The sequence below is a fragment of the Thamnophis elegans genome, chromosome 7, assembly GCF_009769535.1.
Source record: "Thamnophis elegans isolate rThaEle1 chromosome 7, rThaEle1.pri, whole genome shotgun sequence".
NCBI lineage: Eukaryota > Metazoa > Chordata > Lepidosauria > Squamata > Colubridae > Thamnophis > Thamnophis elegans.
The window spans coordinates 61,863,593-61,884,244 of NC_045547.1; the positions used below are offsets into that span (position 1 = coordinate 61,863,593).

Sequence of the window (20,652 nt, forward strand, 5' to 3'; positions counted from 1 at the left end):
GCAGTGACAGATGTTTCTCTATCAGGGCGCAAAGAGAAAATATCTGTTGTGAACTCTGTGTAGGCATCAGGAAGGGCATCTGGCCAGGAAATGCTCAGCTTCATTTAGTCACCCTGACTCCACTCCAATAAAAGGGAGCACAGGGTAGAAAAAAGAAAAAAAAAAAGGAACAGTGGGTGACTGGCTCATTTCTTTGGGGGATTTATTTTGCGTTCTACATTTCCTGCATAGGTTTAACTTAAAGTATTTCCCAATTATTTTCTTTTAACTGCAGAGTTCCTTCACTGCATATGTAGTTAATATTGGTGCTTAGGCTCAGCTCAGCTGCTTGACTGAGGAAGCTTGAATTTGATTTCTAGCTTGAAATGGATACTGTGAATAGCAGTGATGTACATATGATTACGGTGAGAATATAATTTGTGATTATGTAGGGAACATATTGGTAAAAGAATGTTTGGAATGAATGTACTGTTTAGTGGGAAATGAATTACAAGCACATGCAATCCATCTTTAAGAGGGTCATCCCATTTTCAGTTGGACTTTCACTTGGGAATAGCCCTAAAAATAAAGAGTTTAGCTCACTTCCTAATTTGAGATTTGAGATTTGAGAAGTTTATTTATATGCCGCCCTTTTCCCTGGGGGGACTCAGGGCGGCTTACAACTCGAAAAGGGGGGGGGGGACAAACATTTAACACGTAGGACAGTACGTCATTAAAAAACACAACATTCATACCATTCGGGTGGGTTACAGTCTTTAGCCCCAGGCCTGACGGGATAGCCAGATTTTGAGGGCTGTGCGGAAGGTCTGGAGGGTGGTGAGGGTACGAATCTCCACGGGGAGATCGTTCCATAGGGTCGGAGCTGCCACCGAGAAGGCTCTCCTCCACGTGGTTGCCAGTCGACATTGACCGGCAGATGGGACTCGGAGGAGGCCTAATCTATGGGATCTAATAGGTCGAGTGGAGGTGATTGGCAGTAGGAGGTCTCTCAAGTACCCAGATCCACTACCATGAAGGGCTTTATGGGTGACAAGTAGCACCTTGAAGCGTACCCGGAGATCGACAGGTAGCCAGTGCAGCTCGCGGAGGATAGGTGTTATGTGGGTGAAGCGAGGTGCACCCACAATCGCTCGCGTGGCCGCATTCTGGACTAGCTGAAGTCGCCGAATACTCTTCAAGGGCAGCCCCATGTAGAGCACATTGCAGTACTCCAGCCTAGAGGTCACAAGGGCATGAGTGACTGTTGTGAGAGCCTCCCAGTTCAGGTAGGGGCGCAACTGGTGCACCAGGCGAACCTGGGCAAATGCCCCCCTGGTCACAGCTGACAAATGGTGTTCAAAAGTCAGCTGTGGGTCCAGGAGGACTCCCAAGTTGCGGACCCTGTCTGAGGGGCGTAGTGTTTGACCTCCCAGCCTGAGAGATGGAATACTTGCCGAATTAGTGGGAGGGAAACACAACAGCCACTCGGTCTTATCTGGGTTGAGCACGAGTTTGTTAGCCCTCATCCAGTCCCTAACAGCTTCAAGGCCCTGGTTCATCACGTCCACCACTTCATTGAGTTGGCACGGGACGGACAGATACAACTGAGTATCGTCCGCATACTGGTGGTATTTTATCCTGTGCCGCCGAATGATCTCGCCCAGCGGTTTCATGTAGATGTTGAAAAGTAGGGGGGACAAGACCGAACCCTGCGGCACCCCATATGTTAGGGGCCTAGGGGTCGATCTCTGCCCTCCAACTAACACCGACTGCGACCTGTCCGAGAGGTAAGAGGATAACCACCGCAAAACAGTGCCTCCCACACCCACCTCCCGCAGTCATCGCAGAAGGATATCATGGTCGATGGTATCGAAAGCCGCTGAGAGGTCAAGGAGAACCAGGATGGAGGCGTAGCCTCCGTCCCTGGCTCTCCAGAGGTCATCGGTCAATGCGACCAAAGCAGTTTCTGTGCTGTAGCCAGGCCTGAAGCCGGACTGGAATGGGTCAAGATAACTAGCTTCCTCCAAGGACCATTGGAGCTGAAAGGCCACCACCTTCTCAACAACCTTCCCCACAAAGGGGAGGTTGGAGACTGGACGATAATTGTTAAGAACGGCTGGATCCAAAGATGGTTTCTTCAGGAGGGGTCTCATCACCGCCGCTTTAAGTGCGGGGGGGAAAGACCCCCTCCCGAAGGGAGGCGGTAACAACCGCCTGGATCCAGCCCCGTGTCACCTCCCTGCTGTTAGCAACCAGCCAGGAGGGGCACGGGTCCAGTACACATGTGGAGACACTCACAGCTCTCATGGCCTTGTCCACGTCCTCAGGGGCAACATCCTGAAACTCAACCCAGCGATGGTCTACCAGATTATCCCCTTGTGCCTCGGCTGGATCTGCGGAATCGGAGTCCAAGTCCGACCGAAACCGAGCAACTTTGTCCGCTAGAAACTGGACGTAATCCTCAGCCCTACCCTGCAGGGGATCCCCCGTATCCCTCCTATTTAGGAGGGAACTAATTGTTTTTATGCAGACATTTCATTATCCAAACTAAGTTAACATCAATGCTAGTAAGGACTAGCAAACCCAAGTCCTTACTGGCACTGATGTTACCTAGTTTGGATAATGAAATGTCTGCATAAAAAACAACCAGGAGAGTAAAAGTAACATTAACAGAATTGGAAGGGATCTTGGAGGTCATCTAGTCCAAGCCCCTGTTCATGCAAAAGCACCAAGTCCAATCATGTATCTAATATAAAATTGGTTTATCATTCTTCTCACACTTCTCCCTCCCCCTCCTCATCTCCTCAGTCTGCAATTACTGAAGTTATCCCCTGCAAGTATTAATCAGGCCTGACTCTGTTGGCTTTCTGAGGTATTAGTTAGGTGGGGCAGCCTGCAGTGATGGAGTCTCAGAATTAATTTCCAGAATTTTGTTTTTCCAGAGTTTGCAACCCTAATCACAATTTTCAGAATTGAAGTGCATTAGATGAAAAAGGAAAATATTTTGCAGATATTTTTTTTGGGATGCTGACATACTGTATATTCTCCAGCTGTGTTTACATTCCTAACGTAAATTATTTTGCCTGCAAATGCTTGTTGACATCAAATTTATGTGATACAATGACAAAATTATTCTAAATTTGGATAACAAAGGTGTTGCTGTAAAAATTGATGATTTATGGATATTTTTACTTTTTTAAAAGAAGATGTATAATATAAAATGTAGCTGACATATTAAGAGACCAGATTTTATGCCAACATTAAATAGATTTTGAAATATACTTTGAAGTGATTATATCTGCATTTAGATTTCAATTTTCATACTTCTAAAATGAAAGTCTAAATAACGCAGAACATTTGTACTTAACCAATTATTTCCTTTATAGCCATATTTGATAAATGAAAGTACTAATTAAGCAGATGCTACGCTATATTTTATGCTAAGAAGTGAATGCAAAAACAGAATAAGCACTTGTTTTGAGGTTTTTGTGCTTAAGCATCCAGGTCTGTACTGAATATTTGGCAATTAAAATGCTGCCGAATTATTTCTCAGCTAACTGCATTTTTTTCAGTCAGAGTCATAATCACCCATGCTAAGTTCAATAGATTGGATAAATTGATGCATTCAAATGGTGATATTAGAACAGGGTCACATCTCCATTTATATAGTATGCCTGGCAAGTTCAATAGGAGTCCCATAAAAGCAGTTATCAGCTTTTGAGAAAAGTATGTGTGTATTATGCAAAACACTTTCATTCATATTCCTATTGAAAACATTGCTGGTTTGACATTGCAAATACATAGCAGTTCTTCCAAGTCCCTTCTCATTCTGAATGAGAGGGAGAACCTGCTATGTGTGTGACTGTTCGTTTAACTGTAAATTCATTATAATAAATTTATTAAAACCCTACATGGTATCGGACCTGGGTACTTGAGACCGCTTCCTGCCAATTACCTCCCTACGACCAATTAGATCCCACAGATTAGACCTCCTCCGAATACCATCAGCTAGCCAATGTTGACTGTCGACCCTTCAGGGGAGGGCCTTCTCTGTGGCTGCTCTGGCCCCCTGGAATGATCTCCCCGTGGAGATTCGGACCCTCACCACCCTTCAGGCTTTCCGCAAAGCCGTTAAGACCTGCCTGTTCCGGCAGGCCTGGGGCTGATGAGTTCCCAGCCCCACTCGAATTGTTGTGATTGGTGTGTAGCTTTTAATCTGTTTTTTATATCTTGTTTTTGTCTTGTTTGTTTTTTGTATCTCCCCCTTTCCGACTTGTTTGTTAATCATCCTGAGTCCCTCAGGAATAGGGCGGCATACAAGTATAATAAACATACAACATACATAATGCCCATTTTAACTTACATTGAAAGAAAAGGAAAAAAATAATAAAACTGGTAGCATCCTAAAGAGAATCCAGTAAATCATATAAAGAATATTTTGGCAATATAAACTTTATATATTGCCAAAATATAGTTCTCCCATCACTCCAATCAATATGTAAGTTGTATTTCAAAACCTTACATTGTTGACATGTAAATACTTCACTTAAAGTACTCTTTACAGGGATTTTTCTGTTAAATCATTCAAAAAGCAAAAGGCCATTTCTTAAATATTCCAGGCAATAATTCCTTTTCCTAGGAAAATCTTTGAAAGTTTAGTTAATTCAAGATGTACTTAGAAAAAAATTAATGCAATATGCAATTATAGCAAACCTATTAATCCAATGAATAATTTGATGAATAATTTGTGCTATTTTTATTAATTTTTTCTATGGAAACCATTGTTTTGCTTTCTTACACAAAAGGTCTTTATTATAATTTATTATAAAATGGCTAGTGGACTGACCTAAATGGCAAACGTTTAGGCCTGTTGGATGAAGATGCCAGTATAAATACAGTCTTTTGTGTGTAACCCAAACACCAGCAGAAGACTACATACACAAAAAGACACCTTGTAAGTCAAGAATTTTATTCCTCTGAATTTGTCACACAAGAATTGTTTCTAATTAACAGAGAAATGTGGTGTGCAAAGGCAGCCAACCAATATGTTAAAGTTCTAAAATTTTGATACATATTAAGTAGATATCACAGAAACAGGAAAAGATAATTAAGTTGCCCTCATGTTTGGTTGTGGTTGTGGTTGTAACTTGCCTCATGTATATTTCCTCAATTGACTTAAAAGAGGGGAAGGCAAGATAATGCTTATGACACCAATGTGTTTGGATGCATCACTTAGCAGCCACCAGGGTGCCTAACTCCTGATTATAATTGTTTACAGGTTCTTTTAATTAAATAGAAAGCTGGCACACCGCAAAACAAAGTAATTGCCTCTACCTTAATATGATTTACAAGAATGACTCTGGATTCACATAGACCAGAGACATATTTAGGGGGCAGCGGGGAATGGATGATTTAAGCCAGTGCTTTGTTTGCAAGTCTGCCTGACTGTCCAGGAAAAAAAAGAGAAAGAGAGAAGGTAAAAAGCATTTTGAGGGGAAAGTGTGGGAAGGAACTTTACCACATTGTCTTCTGATGGCAGAGCATTTTATTGTTGATCCATCAAGACAGTCACTTTGTGAGAACATTGATCAACATGCTCTCATTCTTTGAAATGATGATCTTTCCCTGCCTAAATTGTTGATACTGATGAATCCCTATTGGTATCATTAATATAAATACTTCTGAGGGAAACTTTAAAGGCAGGTTGTACTTGGTGTTTTAGCTTTCAAGGAAAAACACCATCAGCTAGTTTGCTGGATAGAGGCAGTATCTGTGCACTTTTCTAAAGTAGCAGTGATATTTTCCTGCAATAAATTTGAAAAATATTTTCCAAATAAATCATGTGTAATTGTTGGTAATATTTATGATGCTTATACAACTGAATAGATTTAATACCTCCTTGCAATTGTCCACATTCTACCCTGATGCTTCCAGCAATTAAAATTGATCTATTATGTAATATGTATAAATTGTGTGACTGAAGAGCCAAGGTATTAGTTTATGTTTATATTAGTATATAAAGATTATGAAAGCCACACAAAATAGTTATAAATCTTTTAGATGTCTTTAACCATGGCTGTCTGACTTCTATTTGAATTTACTAAGATGTTGATGATTAGCATATAGAGAATAAAGGTCAGACAAAATGAATAACCTATGACATCCTTTTTCATTGTTGCCTCAATAAATTATATTATACATAACCTGCTTGTGATACACTAAAAATTTTATTGAGATACAATAAAAAGAGATAGTGCTGGCTGTATATATATATATATATATATATATATATATATACACACACACACACACACACACACACACACACACACATACACACACACATACATACATATATACTCTATCTTATTTTGCATCAAGGTAGCATCTCTTTAAGAAATCAAGGTCTTTAATATATACCAAGTCTCATATGCAGACATTCTTGGAAACAAAACAGCTGCTCTCTATTTTAAAATTGTCTTTTAAAGTTGTTACTTAAGACTTGCCTAGGCTGTCAAAATATTCTTACTTTAAAAAGGATTTACTCATTTTTGAGTAAAGGGGAGCGGACAATATATTCTTCCAAAAGCATATTGTATACCAGAGGTATACGTGAAGGAAGCAAGTGCAGTGTAACAATAATGAATTGGAAATGAAGTTCTAAGTTGAAGTTTTGGTAATGCAACTTAAAGAAAAATCCAGGGCATGCAAACAAACATTCTTTAAGCTCATGATCAGGCCAATTTTCCAAGCAATGCTCTCTTCTTTTAAGAGAACTGTTCTAAACTTCTCTTTAAGTGTTACTTTGATGAAGCAGTTGTTACAGACTTCATTACTGAAAGTTCTTCTGTATTAGTTTGCTTGTCACTTTTATGAAGAGTAGCTGCCAGCTCTGGGAACTGAGAAAAATAGTTCCTTGCAAGCATTTGTTTGTGCCTTACTCTGTGAATGAACACCTTTTCATAAGCCTGAAAGAAAAAAAAAAGAAAATGTTTTGATTATTTTGTGTTTTTTAAAAAGATAACTCTTAGGTTGATTAGCTCAGAGATGCAATGCCATTTAGTGAACTACTACAGAAGTTAACAAATAGGTATAGGTTATTAGGATGTGATTAATTCCTACTCAGTTTTTAAAAATGATTGATTTGGAATCCCAAAGTTGTTGTTCGAAAGGGAACTGGACTTTTTTTTTTGGGGGGGGGGTGGGGGGGGTTCCGTTGAAAAATTTCACTTCTCATCCAAGAAACTTCTTTAGTTCTCCAGAACTGAAGAAGCTTTTTGGATGAGAAGTGAAACATTTTCAAATGTTTTCAGTTCAGTTCTCCAGAATACCCGCCAGTGTCATGTGATCAAGATTCAGGCACTTGGCAACCAGCATGTATTTACAATGGTTACAGAATCGTGGGGTCATGTGATCACCATCTGCAACCTTTCCAGCTGGCATTTCACAAGCCAAGTCAATAGGAAAAGCCACATGTGCTTAATGACCACATGATTCATTGCACTGCACTATTCGCTTAAGAAACATGGCAAAAAAGGTTGTAAAATGGGGCACAATTCACCCCAACAATGGAAATTCTGGTCCCAATTGGGGTCTTAAGTCAAGAACTACCTGTATACATTCCAATCTGGAATACTTGTCATACAATCTGCATAACAAAACATAAATTTTATTCTATGGTATCTCTGTGTTCCTATGTACCTTTTTAAACTTGAATCTGAAGGATAACCAATTTTATTGTTTTTAAGTACAATGACAATAAAGATTACACTTATTTAAATAGTATCATACCTTATGGGATCCCCCCCTTACTGGATTGAATTTATTTATTAATATTTATATATTTGTGTATGTATATGTATATACTGTATATTATGTGTGGGGTACGATCGAGAAGGTTCAGAAGTACTTTATGAGAACTGTTTTGCACTCTTCTGTACAAAATAGAATTCCTTACACTACTAGGCTCGAAATTCATGGTTTGGGTAACTTGGAACTATGTCGCTTGCGGTCAGGCCTAGATAGTCTATACAAAATTGTACGTAGTAATGTTTTACCTGTAAATAACTTTTTCTGTTTTAATTGTAATAATACATGCACGAAGAAGCATTTTAAACTCAATGTAAATTGTTTTAAATTTGACTGTAAAAATATTATTTTTGTAATAGAGTTGTCAAAGTCTGGAATGCTCTACCTTATTCAGTTGTCTCAGCTACAAATTTTCACAGTTTTAATCACAAATTGACTTCTGTGGACCTCACTTCATACTTAAGAGGTCTGTAGAGGGGCCGTACATAAGTGCACTAATGTGCCTATCGTCCCTGGCATTGTATTTTTATAATTATTCCTGTTTTTGTTTGACAAATTACAATAAATAAAATAAATAAATACCTTCTCAAGATCACTTAGTTTAAGATGAGCTTCAGCTTCATCGTCTTTGAGGAGAATCGTGTTCCAGGGAGACCATTCTTGCCACTTATTCCACCTAACCATGACCAAATCATACAGATCATCCCAAGCACTAAGAGCTGACTGAGAATCCCAGAAATGTTCAACCATGTAGTGTAAATCTTGCAGCTGCAATATAAAAACAAGAGGGGAAAAAAAGAAAGAATAAAAGTGAATCTAAAAACTTACCACATTTATAAAGTTGTTGCTTTGAATGACTATTATTGCATGCCACACATAGTCGCTACATTTTAATTACAGATTGAAATGCTCTCAAGGAAACTATTTCTCCCCTCTCTTTCTTTCTGCAGTGGCTGTGATAACACACAGTCAGTTTATTTATTCCAAAAGACACATTGCCTCAAATACAGGTTTTTAAGAAGTTTATGGTAAGGCTTTTACACAGATGGCTATTTCTGCTTCCTCTCTTGGCAGCTTGTGTGATTATCAACTTGCTGTTAGAACATTTTCTTGCTGCTAGCCACTTCCCAAATCCATGCTGTTAGTAAAGAACTAATGATCCAGAAATCACAAATAGAAATTGTGCTTAATTAAATACAAAGTTTGTAATATTCTACTACCACTGAATTTCTCTCTTTTTTGTAAATATACTAAAAGTTTGAATTTCTAGGTTGGAACTTGGCAATTTTATATCTAAAATGACACAATCCATATAAGTAACATTAGTAAAGCTTAAATAATGTGGCATTATGTTACAGTGTATTTTCTGCTATAAATAGCTTAAAAATTATAAATAAATAAATATGATGATTCATGATGTATATTTTAATTAGAGGACAGATTTTATTAATCATCATGAGAAAATGTATTGCAAATGAGATAATGATATTACATAGTTATATAGTTTGGCAACTACGAAATATCATAACGTACAATATAAGGTTGCCTTGAACTTCAATTACATTAATGAATGTTGCGATAAGGTATCTAGAGAATAAATATAGCCACATGATTTGAGGAAAAGTGTTTCTCAATTGATCCGGATAGGTTCAATCCAGGGACATAAATCATTCATCCAGCAATGTACTTGTAAAGACAAGTATCATTATCAGCAGATCATGTATAATAGAACTATGTTATCAAGAATATGCTTTAGATTCAGATATATTTTGGATTGAATCTTATATAGACAAATTTTAGAGACATCTCAAGAAATTTATTTATTTATTTATTAAATATATTTATATGCCGCCCAATCCCAAAGGACTCCAGGTGGCTTACAAATCTAAAAAGAAAACACATAACGATAACAACAATTTAACAATTTTAAAACAACAAACATCCCTCATACAATTGAAATAAGATTCTGCAAAACAGAGTCTAAATTTTCCTGAAGCTTTCATAGTGATTCAAGTTTCAAATGAAAAGAAACCAAAAACAGATCAATTTTCTCCTCAGGTATGAGATAAAAGGTAAAGGAAGAAAATATTTGATATACAAAGATGTGATTTATATCAAGATGCTCCAATCATAATGTTTCGATTAAGGAGCATTGAATTGCATATTTGCATAGTAAGACTATGCAAATATGCAATTCATTTTGCTAGATGAGTTTTAAGTGGAAAATTCACTTGGAAGGACCATTGACTTACCTAAAGGGTCATTTTCAGCTGCAAAGGAGAGTCCAAGCAAGGGTTAAATACAGCCAAACTGCCCAGAACTGAATTGAAACTTTAAGCCATGCCTCTGGTGCTGATTATCCTCAGATTTTTCAATGAAGACGTGGAACTGTTGTTGCGCGCTTGAGAAGTCCAACATTGGATCAACCATAAACATAACCGGAACAAGTTCAACTGGAACATCCAAGGAAATGTGATAACAGCGGAGCCAGACCCCAGGGTGGGATGGATTCTCCTTTCCAGCGCCCTGAAAATGACCCTTCAGGTAAGTCAATGGTCCTTTTCCAGGGCGCTGCTCAGGAGAATCCAAGCAAGGGACATACCCAAGCTAAATGTCACTAGGATGGGAAGCAGAAGCAGACAGGGTCTCTCCGCTGGAATGAATACCCTGCAGCACATGCCTCACAAAGGACCCTTCCGCTGAAGCAAACTTGTACAACTTGTAATTCCGCACAAACGGAGATAAGGAAGTCCATGTGGCTGCTCTGCAAATCTCCTCAATGGGAGCCCGTGTTGCCCAGGCCGCAGTGGTGGCAGCACTTCTGGTCGAATGCACCATGATGCGACTGGGTACTGGTCAAGACTGCAGAACATGGATGAGAGAGATGCAGGCCCTAAGCCATCCATCAATCGTAGACGAGGAAACCTTCCTGCCCTGAGACGACAGCTGGAAGGATACAAACAATGACTCAGAGCGTCAAAAACTGGCCGTATGCTTGATGTATCTGCGTAGCGTCCTGCAAACATCCAGCTTGTGCCAGCGCTCCTCGCGAGGATGCCTCGGATGCGGACAGAAGTCAGGAAGAACAACCTCCTGGGCCCGGTGGAACCAGGAATTAACTTTAGGCACGAAAGAAGGATCCAGCCGAAGCACAACCCTGTCTTGGTGAATCAAGCACAAGTCCTCACGGACAGACAAGGCAGCCAGCTCAGAGATACGCCTAGCCGAGGTGATGGCAATGAGAAAAAAGGTCTAAAAGGTCAGATGTTGCAAGCTGGCCGAACAGAGGGGCTCGAACGGTGGTTCGACCAGAGCTCGCAAAACCACATTAAGATCCCAAGATGGGTATCTGTGAAACATCGGGGGAATCAGGTTAGTCGCCCCCCTGAGAAAACTGCGAATGGTGGGGTGACGGCCGAGAGAAAGGTGACTCTCAGGGGTCAAGATGGTGGAGAGCGCAGCCACCTAATGACGAAGAGTGTTAGGCGCCAAATCCTTGTCAAGGTTGTCTTGCAGAAAGTCCAGGATGACAGGAATCGAAGCTGAAGAAGCTGAAACACCCCTGGAAGAACACCAGGCAACAAAAGCCCTCCAGGTGGCATCGTAAATCTGAATCATGCAAGGACGACGTGATGCTTGAATGGTGCTGATCACATTGGTGGAAAGGTTGTCCTTGCTTAAGAGATCCCTCTCAAGTGCCAAACGGCTAGTTGTAGCCACTGGGGCTCTGGTTGAAGAAGGGCCCCCTGGCAAAGAGAAATCTGGTGTGGAGGAATCCGCCACGAGTCTCAAACGGACAGACTCACCAGATCGGCAAACCAGGTTCTCCTGGGCCAAAAGGGGGCCACCAGAAGGATGTCCACTGCCTCCGCCAGGATCTTTCTGATGACTCAGCAGTCCCTTTGGCCAAGGGCAGTGAAGAATTAGAATTAGAATAAGTTTATTTATAGGCCGCCCTTTTCCCTGAGGGGACTCAGGGCGGCTAACAACTTATATGGGAGGGGATACATACAATGACATATAACATAACATGTGATTAAAAAAATAAGCAACATTCATTCAGCATTCGGGTGGGGGCGAATTATAATCTTTACCCCCAGGCCTGACGGGATAGCCAGATCTTGAGGGCTGCGCAGAAGGTCTGGAGGGTGGTGAGGGTACGAATCTCCACGGGGAGATCGTTCCAAAGGGTCGGAGCTGCTACTGAAAAGGCTCTCCTCCGCGTAGTGGCCAGCCGGCACTGGCTGGCGGATGGCACTCGGAGGAGGCCTAATCTATGAGATCTAATGGGTCTCGAGGAGGTAATTGGCAGGAGGCGGTCTCTCAAGTACCCAGATCCACTACCATGAAGGGCTTTGTAGGTGGTAAGAAGCACCTTGAAGCGCACACGGAGATCAACAGGTAGCCAGCGCAGCTCGCGGAGGATAGGTGTTATGTGGGCGAACCGAGGTGCACCCACAATCACTCGCGTGGCCGCATTCTGGACTAGTTGAAGCCGCCGGATGCTCTTCAAGGGCAGCCCCATGTAGAGCACGTTGCAGTATTCCAGCCTAGAGGTCACGAGGGCGCGAGTGACTGTTGTGAGAGCCTCCCGGTTCAGGTAGGGTCGCAACTGGCGCACCAGGCGAACCTGGGCAAATGCCCCCCTGGTCACAGCCGACAGGTGGTAATCAAAGGTCAGCTGTGGGTCCAGAAGGACTCCCAAGTTGCGAACCCTGTCTGAGGGGTGTAAAATTTGGCCCCCCAGCCTGAGCGATGGAACACTAGCCAAATTATTGGGAGGGAAACACAACAGCCACTCTGTCTTTTCCGGGTTGAGTACAAGTTTGTTAGCCCTCATCCAGTCCCTAACGGCCTCGAGACCCTGGTTCATCACGTCCACCGCTTCATTGAGTTGGCACGGGGCAGACAGATACAGCTGCGTATCGTCCGCATATTGATGGTATCTTATCCCGTGTCTCCGAATGATCTCGCCCAGCGGTTTCATGTAGATGTTAAATAGTACGGGGGACAGGACCGACCCCTGCGGCACCCCATATGTTAGGGGCCTCGTGGTCGATCTCTGTCCCCCAACCAACACCGACTGCGACCTGTACGAGAGGTAGGAGGAGAACCACTGCAAAACAGTGCCTCCCACCCCCACCTCCCGCAGTCGTCGCAGAAGGATACCATGGTCGATGGTATCGAAAGCCGCCGAGAGGTCAAGGAGAACCAAGATGGAGGCATGGCCTCCATCCCTGGCTCTCCAGAGATCATTGGTCAATGCGACCAAAGCGGTTTCTGTGCTGTAACCAGGTCTGAAGCCGGACTGGAAGGGGTCAAGGTAATTGGCTTCCTCCAAGGACCGCTGAAGCTGGTAGGCCACCACCTTCTCAACAACCTTCCCAATAAAGGGGAGGTTGGAGACTGGATGGTAATTGTTAAGTACGGCTGGATCCAAAGATGGTTTCTTCAGGAGGGGTCTCACCACCGCCGCTTTAAGTGAGGCGGGGAAGTGCCCCTCCCGAAGTGAGGCGGTAATAACTGCTTGGATCCAGCCCCGTGTCACCTCCCTGCTGTTAGCAACCAGCCAGGAGGGACACGGGTCCAGTACACAGGTGGAGGCACTCACAGCCGTCATGGCCTTGTCCACGTCCCCGGGGGTAACATCCTGAAACTCAAGAGCGTTTACCCCCTCTGCCCTTGGATCATGGAACCTGGTGAAGAACCTGGGAAGATGAGAGTTGGCCGCTGTTGCGAACAGATCCACCTGGGGGCAACCGAACCTTTGAACTATGTGGTGGAACAGCTGCGGGGGCAGGCACCACTCCGAGTGATTGACAGTCGCCTTGCTCAGCCAGTCTGCCTGGGTGTTCACCATGCTGGAGATGTGCTCTGCCTGTATGGACAGCAGATGGAGCTCCGCCCAATGACTAGGTCATCGGCTTCTGACATCGGGGACCTGGACCATGTGCCCCCCTGGCGGTTGATGTGCGCCTTCATCACAACGTTGTCCGTCAGCACCCTCATGTGACGACCCTGAATGCCCATCTGAAATCGAAGCAGGGCCAACCGGACCGCCCTCAGCTCCAACCAGTTGATGCTGTGTGATGCCTCGGCCAAGGATCACCTGCCCTGAGCTATCTGGTTGCGGAAGTGAGCCCCCCAACCATACAGACTGGCATCCGTCATGATTGTGAGCTGGGTCGGCTCCTTGAACGGAGACCCCTTCTTCAGGGCAGGAGACAACCACCATCTGAGTGAGCGACGCACCTTCGTGGAGACCGGAACGAGCCGCGGTGAGCTGCTCTCATTAGCCCTTTGATAGGGCAGCAGGAGCCACTGGAGGGGATGAGAGTGAAGACGTGCCCACGGAATGATGGATAGGCACAAGATCATCTTGCCCAGGAGCTGCGATAGCAGAACTATCTTGGCACGAGGAGATCGCCAAACATGCATGGCCATCTCCCTGAGGCTCTCCACCCTCTCTGGTGATAGGAAGACCTGGCAGGCGATGGTGTCGATGACGGCCCCTAGATGCTGAAGCCTGGTCGTTGGGTGAAGATGGCTCTTTTCCAAGTTATGGCGAAGCCGTGACTCCGGAGAACCTGCATAGTGTACTGCAGATCCTTGACCACCTGCTTGGGGGGATGATGACTGGATGAGCACATCGTCTAAATAGCAGTGCAGCCTTACTGGTCACGACCTGAGGGACACCGCCACTGCTGCAAGGACCTTGGTGAACGTCCTGGGGGCTGATGATAGGCCGAACGGCATGGCCCGGTACTGGTAGTGTTGAGCGGTATAGGTGAACCTCAGGTATTTGCTGTGGGCTTTGCGGATGGGTACGTGGAGGTAGGCCTCTTTTAGGTCTATGGAGGTCAAAATGTCTCCCGGCCTGATGCAGCCCAGGATTGACTGGAAGAGACTGCATCTTGAACCTCCGATATGTGACATGATAATTTAGCCTCTTTAAATCTAGGATCCCCCTCCACCCTCCGGAGTTTTTGGGGACCAGAAACAGGATGGAATAGAACCCTGTCCCCTCCTGACCCAGAAGAACCGGCTCTATGGCCCTGATCTCCCTGAGATGTCTTATTTCCTGTTCCATGAGGGATCTTTTGTCTGGGCACGAGGGAACGGGGCACCTGATGAAATGACGGGGAGGAAGAGAGAGGAATTCTAGGGTGAGACCCAGCCGGATCATTTGTAATACCCACTGGTCCGACGTGACCTGCTCCCACTGGGCGAGAAATAATTGGAGCCGCCCTGCTATGGGAGCTGATTCCTGACAATCACTTGTACTTCCTGAAAGGACGGGAGCCAGATCCATCCCGAAAGGGGCGTCTGGAGTAATATCGAAAGGACTGACGGTCCTGGGACCTGTCCACCTGCTGGTTGAATGGGCGACGCGACTGAGCAGAACTGGAAGAAGGTTCCGAGTTCCGAAAGGACTGCCTCCTGTAGGAATAAAAGCCCTTTTTATCGGATTTCTTAGAAAACGATGGCATCACCTTCTTTTTGTCCTTATTTTCCACTAGGACCGGGTCCAAGACCTCCCCGAAAAGCTTGACCCCTTTGAAAGGGGCAGAAACCAACTTCCACTTGGAACGCATGTCAACGTTTCAATGTCTCAGTCACAAGAGATGCCTGGTGGTAACATTTGAAGACAGGGCCCGAGAAGCGAACTTAGGCGCACTGAGGGTGGCATCAGTATATTCAGTGGCCGCCATGATTTTGTTAATCTCCTGCCTCAACTTGGTAGCCTTAACTGGAACCCTCGCCATTAACTTCCTCAACCAGAGGAGAGCAGCCCTGGAAAGAAAGGAAGCTGAGGCAGATGTCTTAATTGCCCATGCAGCCGCCTGGTGCATCTTATGACAGACATTCTCAGATTTCTTATCCTCAGCCTTAAGGCCCTCCAACAGATCAGGCGGAAGCACAGACGTTGAGGTGAGGGCGCTACCGGAGGATCGATAGGTGACAGCTTAAATAAATCCTCCAGGCTGGCATCCACAGTGTACAGTTTCTTATCATTGCTAGAGGGGGTAGCCATGGTAGGAGGCTGGGCCCATTGTTTTTGAACCAAATTAAGAAACATCTTAGGAATAGGAATGATCTCATGGACTGGGACCGGTTCCTCAAACAAATCCCCAGACAAGTCATCCAGTTCAGCAGGAGCTTGAACAGGTGGAGTGGATCCCATACAGGTGGCCAGCTTGGCCTTGTCCAAAATGGTTTTGAAATTTGCAATGTTAAAGAGCCCTGAAGAAGTGGGCTTTTGAGCCACTGCACCTTCCCCCAAGAATTCAGCCTCCTAAACAGGCAGAATGTCATCCCCCTCCTTCCAGTCCGAAGCCTCGGAACCCAAAGAGGAATGGGGGGAGTGCAAGGGACGTGGAGGAGAAGCAACCACGGAAACTGGCTGGGGCTCTAGGTGCTTAGTTTTGCGGGTGCGTTTGCCCTTGTGCAACATGCCCGCTTCGATGCCCTGGAAAAAGGCTCTGTTGATAACTTCCTGCATCCACCAAAAGGTCAGGCCCAAGATCTTCCATGGGCCGAGCCCTGGGCTTGGGCCTTGAAGGCAAAAGTTGGGGGGCCAGGGGACCTGGGGCAGGGCCTTCCTCGAGATCCGAAGGGCAAGCAAAAAGATCAGCCTGATCTACCATCGAGGGCCCTGGTGATATTGCTCTAGACATGGAAGCCATGGGGGAAAACTCCCGGCCCTCACCCTCGCTGTCTAAAACAGGCCTAGGCTGGGCCGGAGGAACCTCCATGGCAGGCTCCTCAGGAGACACCGATTGGGAGGATTGCGTTTGGTGCTGGGCCTTGGAGAATTGCTTTTCGAGGGCCTTTTGGCGATGCACTGCATCCTTTTCTGGCCCTGATCCCTGCTTAGACCCGGGCCTGGAGTATGGTTTGGAACCCCTGATAGCCTCCCTGGCAGCCATGCCAGCCTGCCTGGAGAAAACCCTGGAGGAACCTCCTGCCTGGGAGGGATCCTCGGGAGCCTGCTCAGCCATATAGGAACTGTGGGCCAAATGATAATCAGGGGCTACTTCCACTCACCACCTTGCAAAAGCCCTGCAAACCAACAGACACTCTGAAGAGACATGGGGGGGTCACAGCACCAATATCCAGCAGGTGGAATAAAGCGCAAGCATTAACGGCTGCCAGCGCTGCAGGAATGAGGCTTGTGACCAGCAGCCCCAATCCTTGCCGCTCAGGTGAAAGAAACACACAACAAATTGCCAGCTAGGCCGGACAAAGAGTGGCTCCTCATGGCTCCTGCTGTGAATGAGGCTGCAGGCAGCTGCAGCACGAGGTTGAAATCAGAAACCTAAACTGCAAATAGCTCCCAAAATGGTGGCCGGAAGATCTAATTACTTTAAAAGTTGCCGCCAAGCCATCTGTAGCTCTGAGGCACACACCTGCACGCTGGACACTCAAGGCACGGACGCCAACCGCAGGAGCCTCAGCGGGGCTTCCCCCTCCCCAGTGAGGGTTGCAACAGCGCTGGCGTCGGCACTCCGACCCGCGTGCTTGCCCCAGCATCTGCCTGCGTTCCGAGCGGCACCTGGGAGTTAAACAGGACGCGGAGGAAAGAAGAGCGAGTCAGGAATGAATTAAAGAAGTTTAATTACACTTACTCAACCTCCTAAACTGAAAATACTCACAGTAAATGCTCAAGAGAGTCCAAGCTAGTAAATTAAATGAAGAGAAACTTTAAGTGGGTTCGCAGGGCTAGCTGAATTGAAAAAATCTGAGGATAATCAGCACCAGAAGCGTGGCTTAAAGTTTCAATTCAGTTCTGGGCAGTTTGGCTGTATTTAACCCTTGCTTGGACTCTCCTGAGCAGCGCCCTGGAAAACAAATTCATTTCTGTTTTTAAAGTGAAATAAATAGTGCTCATTCCAGGCGTGGGTTCTGGCAGTCACTACTGCCAGTTTGCTCTCGGGCGCACAACACATGTGCTTGATGTGCATTGTGCGTGCATGCACAGTACAGTGAAAATTGTTCTGCGCATGTGCAGAAGCCAAAAACAAGATGGTGGCGCCTATGGCACCGCCAGGAGAACCGGTTCGGGGGCGTGGCAGGCCTGGGTTGCTGCCGGTTCCAGCAACCCATGCTGCCAAACACCTACTGGTTCAGCCAAACCAGTCCAAACCGGTAGGAACTCACCACTGGCTCATTCATACATACTGTACCTTCTAAAACAATGCACATCTTAATTAAGCAAACCTGGGAAGATATTGCTATTTTGGGATATTAGTAATTATTTTATATTTTTTGCACTCAGATAGAGATATTTTTATATGAAAATGAGATTCCCAAATAATACAATTTCCTTTTTGAATTCTACATCATTATTTTTAGCACAGGACATTATTTTCTACTAAAATGCACAACTTGCAATTCTGTTTATAACTGTGGATTAAATGTGCAATTGCTGTTTAGTAATGCAATTTAATTATGGAACTTCATCATCTAATCCCATTTGATGTTAAATTGTATTTAATATGTTTCAATTATTAAAGTTGTGCAGCAAATTTAAATTTGGTGAACATAGCTTATTATTTACTTTTTCATTCTAAAAATAAACAAAACCAAATACGCTTTAAATTCACTATGACTTAAAATATTCACAAATATTTATCTAGTATGAAGTTCATATTGCCTTGAGATTTAAATTAGGTAAATTACAAGCCAATTATGAGGAAGTTAAAATGTTTCTATACAGAAAGTTGTGACATTAGCTCTGATTTTTTATTTATTTATTTATTTATTTAATATATTTATATGCCGCCCAATCCCAAAGGACTCCGGGTGGCTTACAAAAAATATAAAAAGAAAACACATAACAACAATTTAACAATTTTAAAACAACAAACATCCCTCAAACATTCATTTTAGTCAGGACTGGACCTCAACAGTGAGGTCAATAGCCCCAGGCCTGCCGGAACAGCCAAGTTTTTATGGCTTTTCTGAAGGCCATGAGAGTGGGTATCATCTGGATTTCTGGGAGAAGCTGGTTCCAGAGAGTCGGAGCAGCTACAGAGAAGGCTCTCCTCCGAGGGCCTGCCAGCTGACACTGTTTGGCTGACGGCATCTGAAGGAGGCCCAATCTGTGGGATCTTACTGGCCTCTGGGAGGTATGTATCAGCAGGCAGTCTCGAAGGTATGTAGGGCTTCAAAGGTAATAACCAACACCTTGAATTGAGTCCGGAGACCAATTCGTAGCCAGTGCAGCTCACAGAGGATAGGTGTAACGTGGGTGTACCTCGGCACACCCAATATCGCCCGTGCGGCCGCATTCTGAACTAACTGCAGTCTCCAAACGCTTCTCAAGGGTAGCCCCATGTAGAGTGCGTTACAATAATCCAGCCTCGAGATGATAAGGGCATGAGTGACCGTTAGAAGCACCTCCCGGTCCAAGTAGGGCCGCAATTGGTGCACCAGGTGAACTTGGGCAAAGGCCCCCCTGGTCACAGCTGACAGATGATGTTCCAATTTCAGCTGCGAATCCAGAAGTACTCCCAAATTGCGAGCCCTCTCTGAGGGATGTAAGTTTTCACCCCCCAGGGTTAAGGATGGACTGTCCAAGCAGTCCTTCGGGGGCAACATCCAAAGCCACTCAGTCTTATCGGGATTGAGCACACGTTTGTTCGCCCCCATCCAGATCCTAACAGCCTCCAGGCATCGGCACATCACGTCCACCGCTTCACTGAGCTGGTAAGGAGCAGAAAGATATAATTGAGTATCATCGGCATATTGATGGTACTTTACCCCATGCTGTCGCATGATCTCACCAGCGGCTTCATGTAGATGTTAAATAGGAGGGGGGACAAGACCGAACCCTGCGGCACACCACATTCGAGGGGCCTAGGGGACGACCTTTGCCCCCCGACCAACACCGACTGCGACCTGTCAGAGAGGTAAGAGGAGAACCACCGTAAAACGGTGCCTCTCACTCCCACCTCCCCTAGGCGTCGCAGAAGGATACCATGGTCGATGGTATCGAAAGCCACTGAGAGGTCAAGAAGCACCAGGACAGAGGAATATCCTCTATCCCTGGCCCGCCAGAGATCATTGGTCAGGGCGACCAAAGCGGTTTCCGTGCTGTACCCAGGCCTGAAACTGGACTGAAAGGAGTCTAGATAATCCGTTTCATTCAAGGTCCGTCGGAGTTGAAGCGCCACCACCTTCTCAACAACCTTCCCTAAAAAAGGAAGGTTGGAGACGGGATGATAGTTTTTCAAAATAGCTGGGTCCAGGGAAGGCTTCTTCAGGAGGTGTCTTACCAGTGCTTCCTTTAATGGTTGCGGGGAAAAACCCTCCTGCAAAGATGCGTTGGTAATTGTCTGGAGCCAGCCTCGTGTCACCTCTCTGCTGGTCGAAACCAGCCAGGAGGGGCACGGGTCCAGTAAGCAGGTGGAGGCACTCATCGCTCCCATGGCCTTATCCACTTCCTCAGGGGTGACAAATTCAAACTCATCCCCAAAAATATGATTAAGACTAGCCCTCGGCATCTCGGCTGGTACTGCCCAAGCAGAGTCCAGGTCTGTCCGAATCTGAGTGATTTTATCTGAGAGAAACTGAACGAACTCCTCAGCTCTTCCCTGTAAGGGTTCCCCCGCCTCCTCACCTTTCCGGAGGGAGCAGGTCACCCTAAACAGGGTGGCTGGGCGAGATTCCACAGACGCAATAAGAGCGGAAAAATGCGTACATTTTGCCACCCGTATTGCCACTAGATAAGTCCTAATAAAGGCTCTTAATAGTGATCGATCAGACTCAATAGCAATAGCAGTTAGACTTATATACCGCTTCATAGGGCTTTCAGCCCTCTCTAAGCGGTTTACAGAGTCAGCATATTGCCCCCAACAA

The 20,652-nt window shown here is 45.1% G+C and overlaps 1 protein-coding gene across 1 annotated transcript in view; it reads right to left on the reverse strand.

Annotated features, from left to right (window-relative positions):
* Positions 1-6,779: 6,779 nt before the first annotated feature.
* The window catches only part of IQUB (IQ motif and ubiquitin domain containing), a 49,225-nt gene continuing 35,352 nt past the window's right edge, over positions 6,780-20,652 (reverse strand). Inside the window, exons 11-12 of the mRNA XM_032221849.1 lie at positions 8,371-8,556; positions 6,780-6,947 (exon numbers count right to left, since the gene is read on the reverse strand). Coding sequence (XP_032077740.1) covers positions 6,780-6,947; positions 8,371-8,556 — 354 coding nt within the window. The remainder of the gene's footprint in view (positions 6,948-8,370; positions 8,557-20,652) is intronic.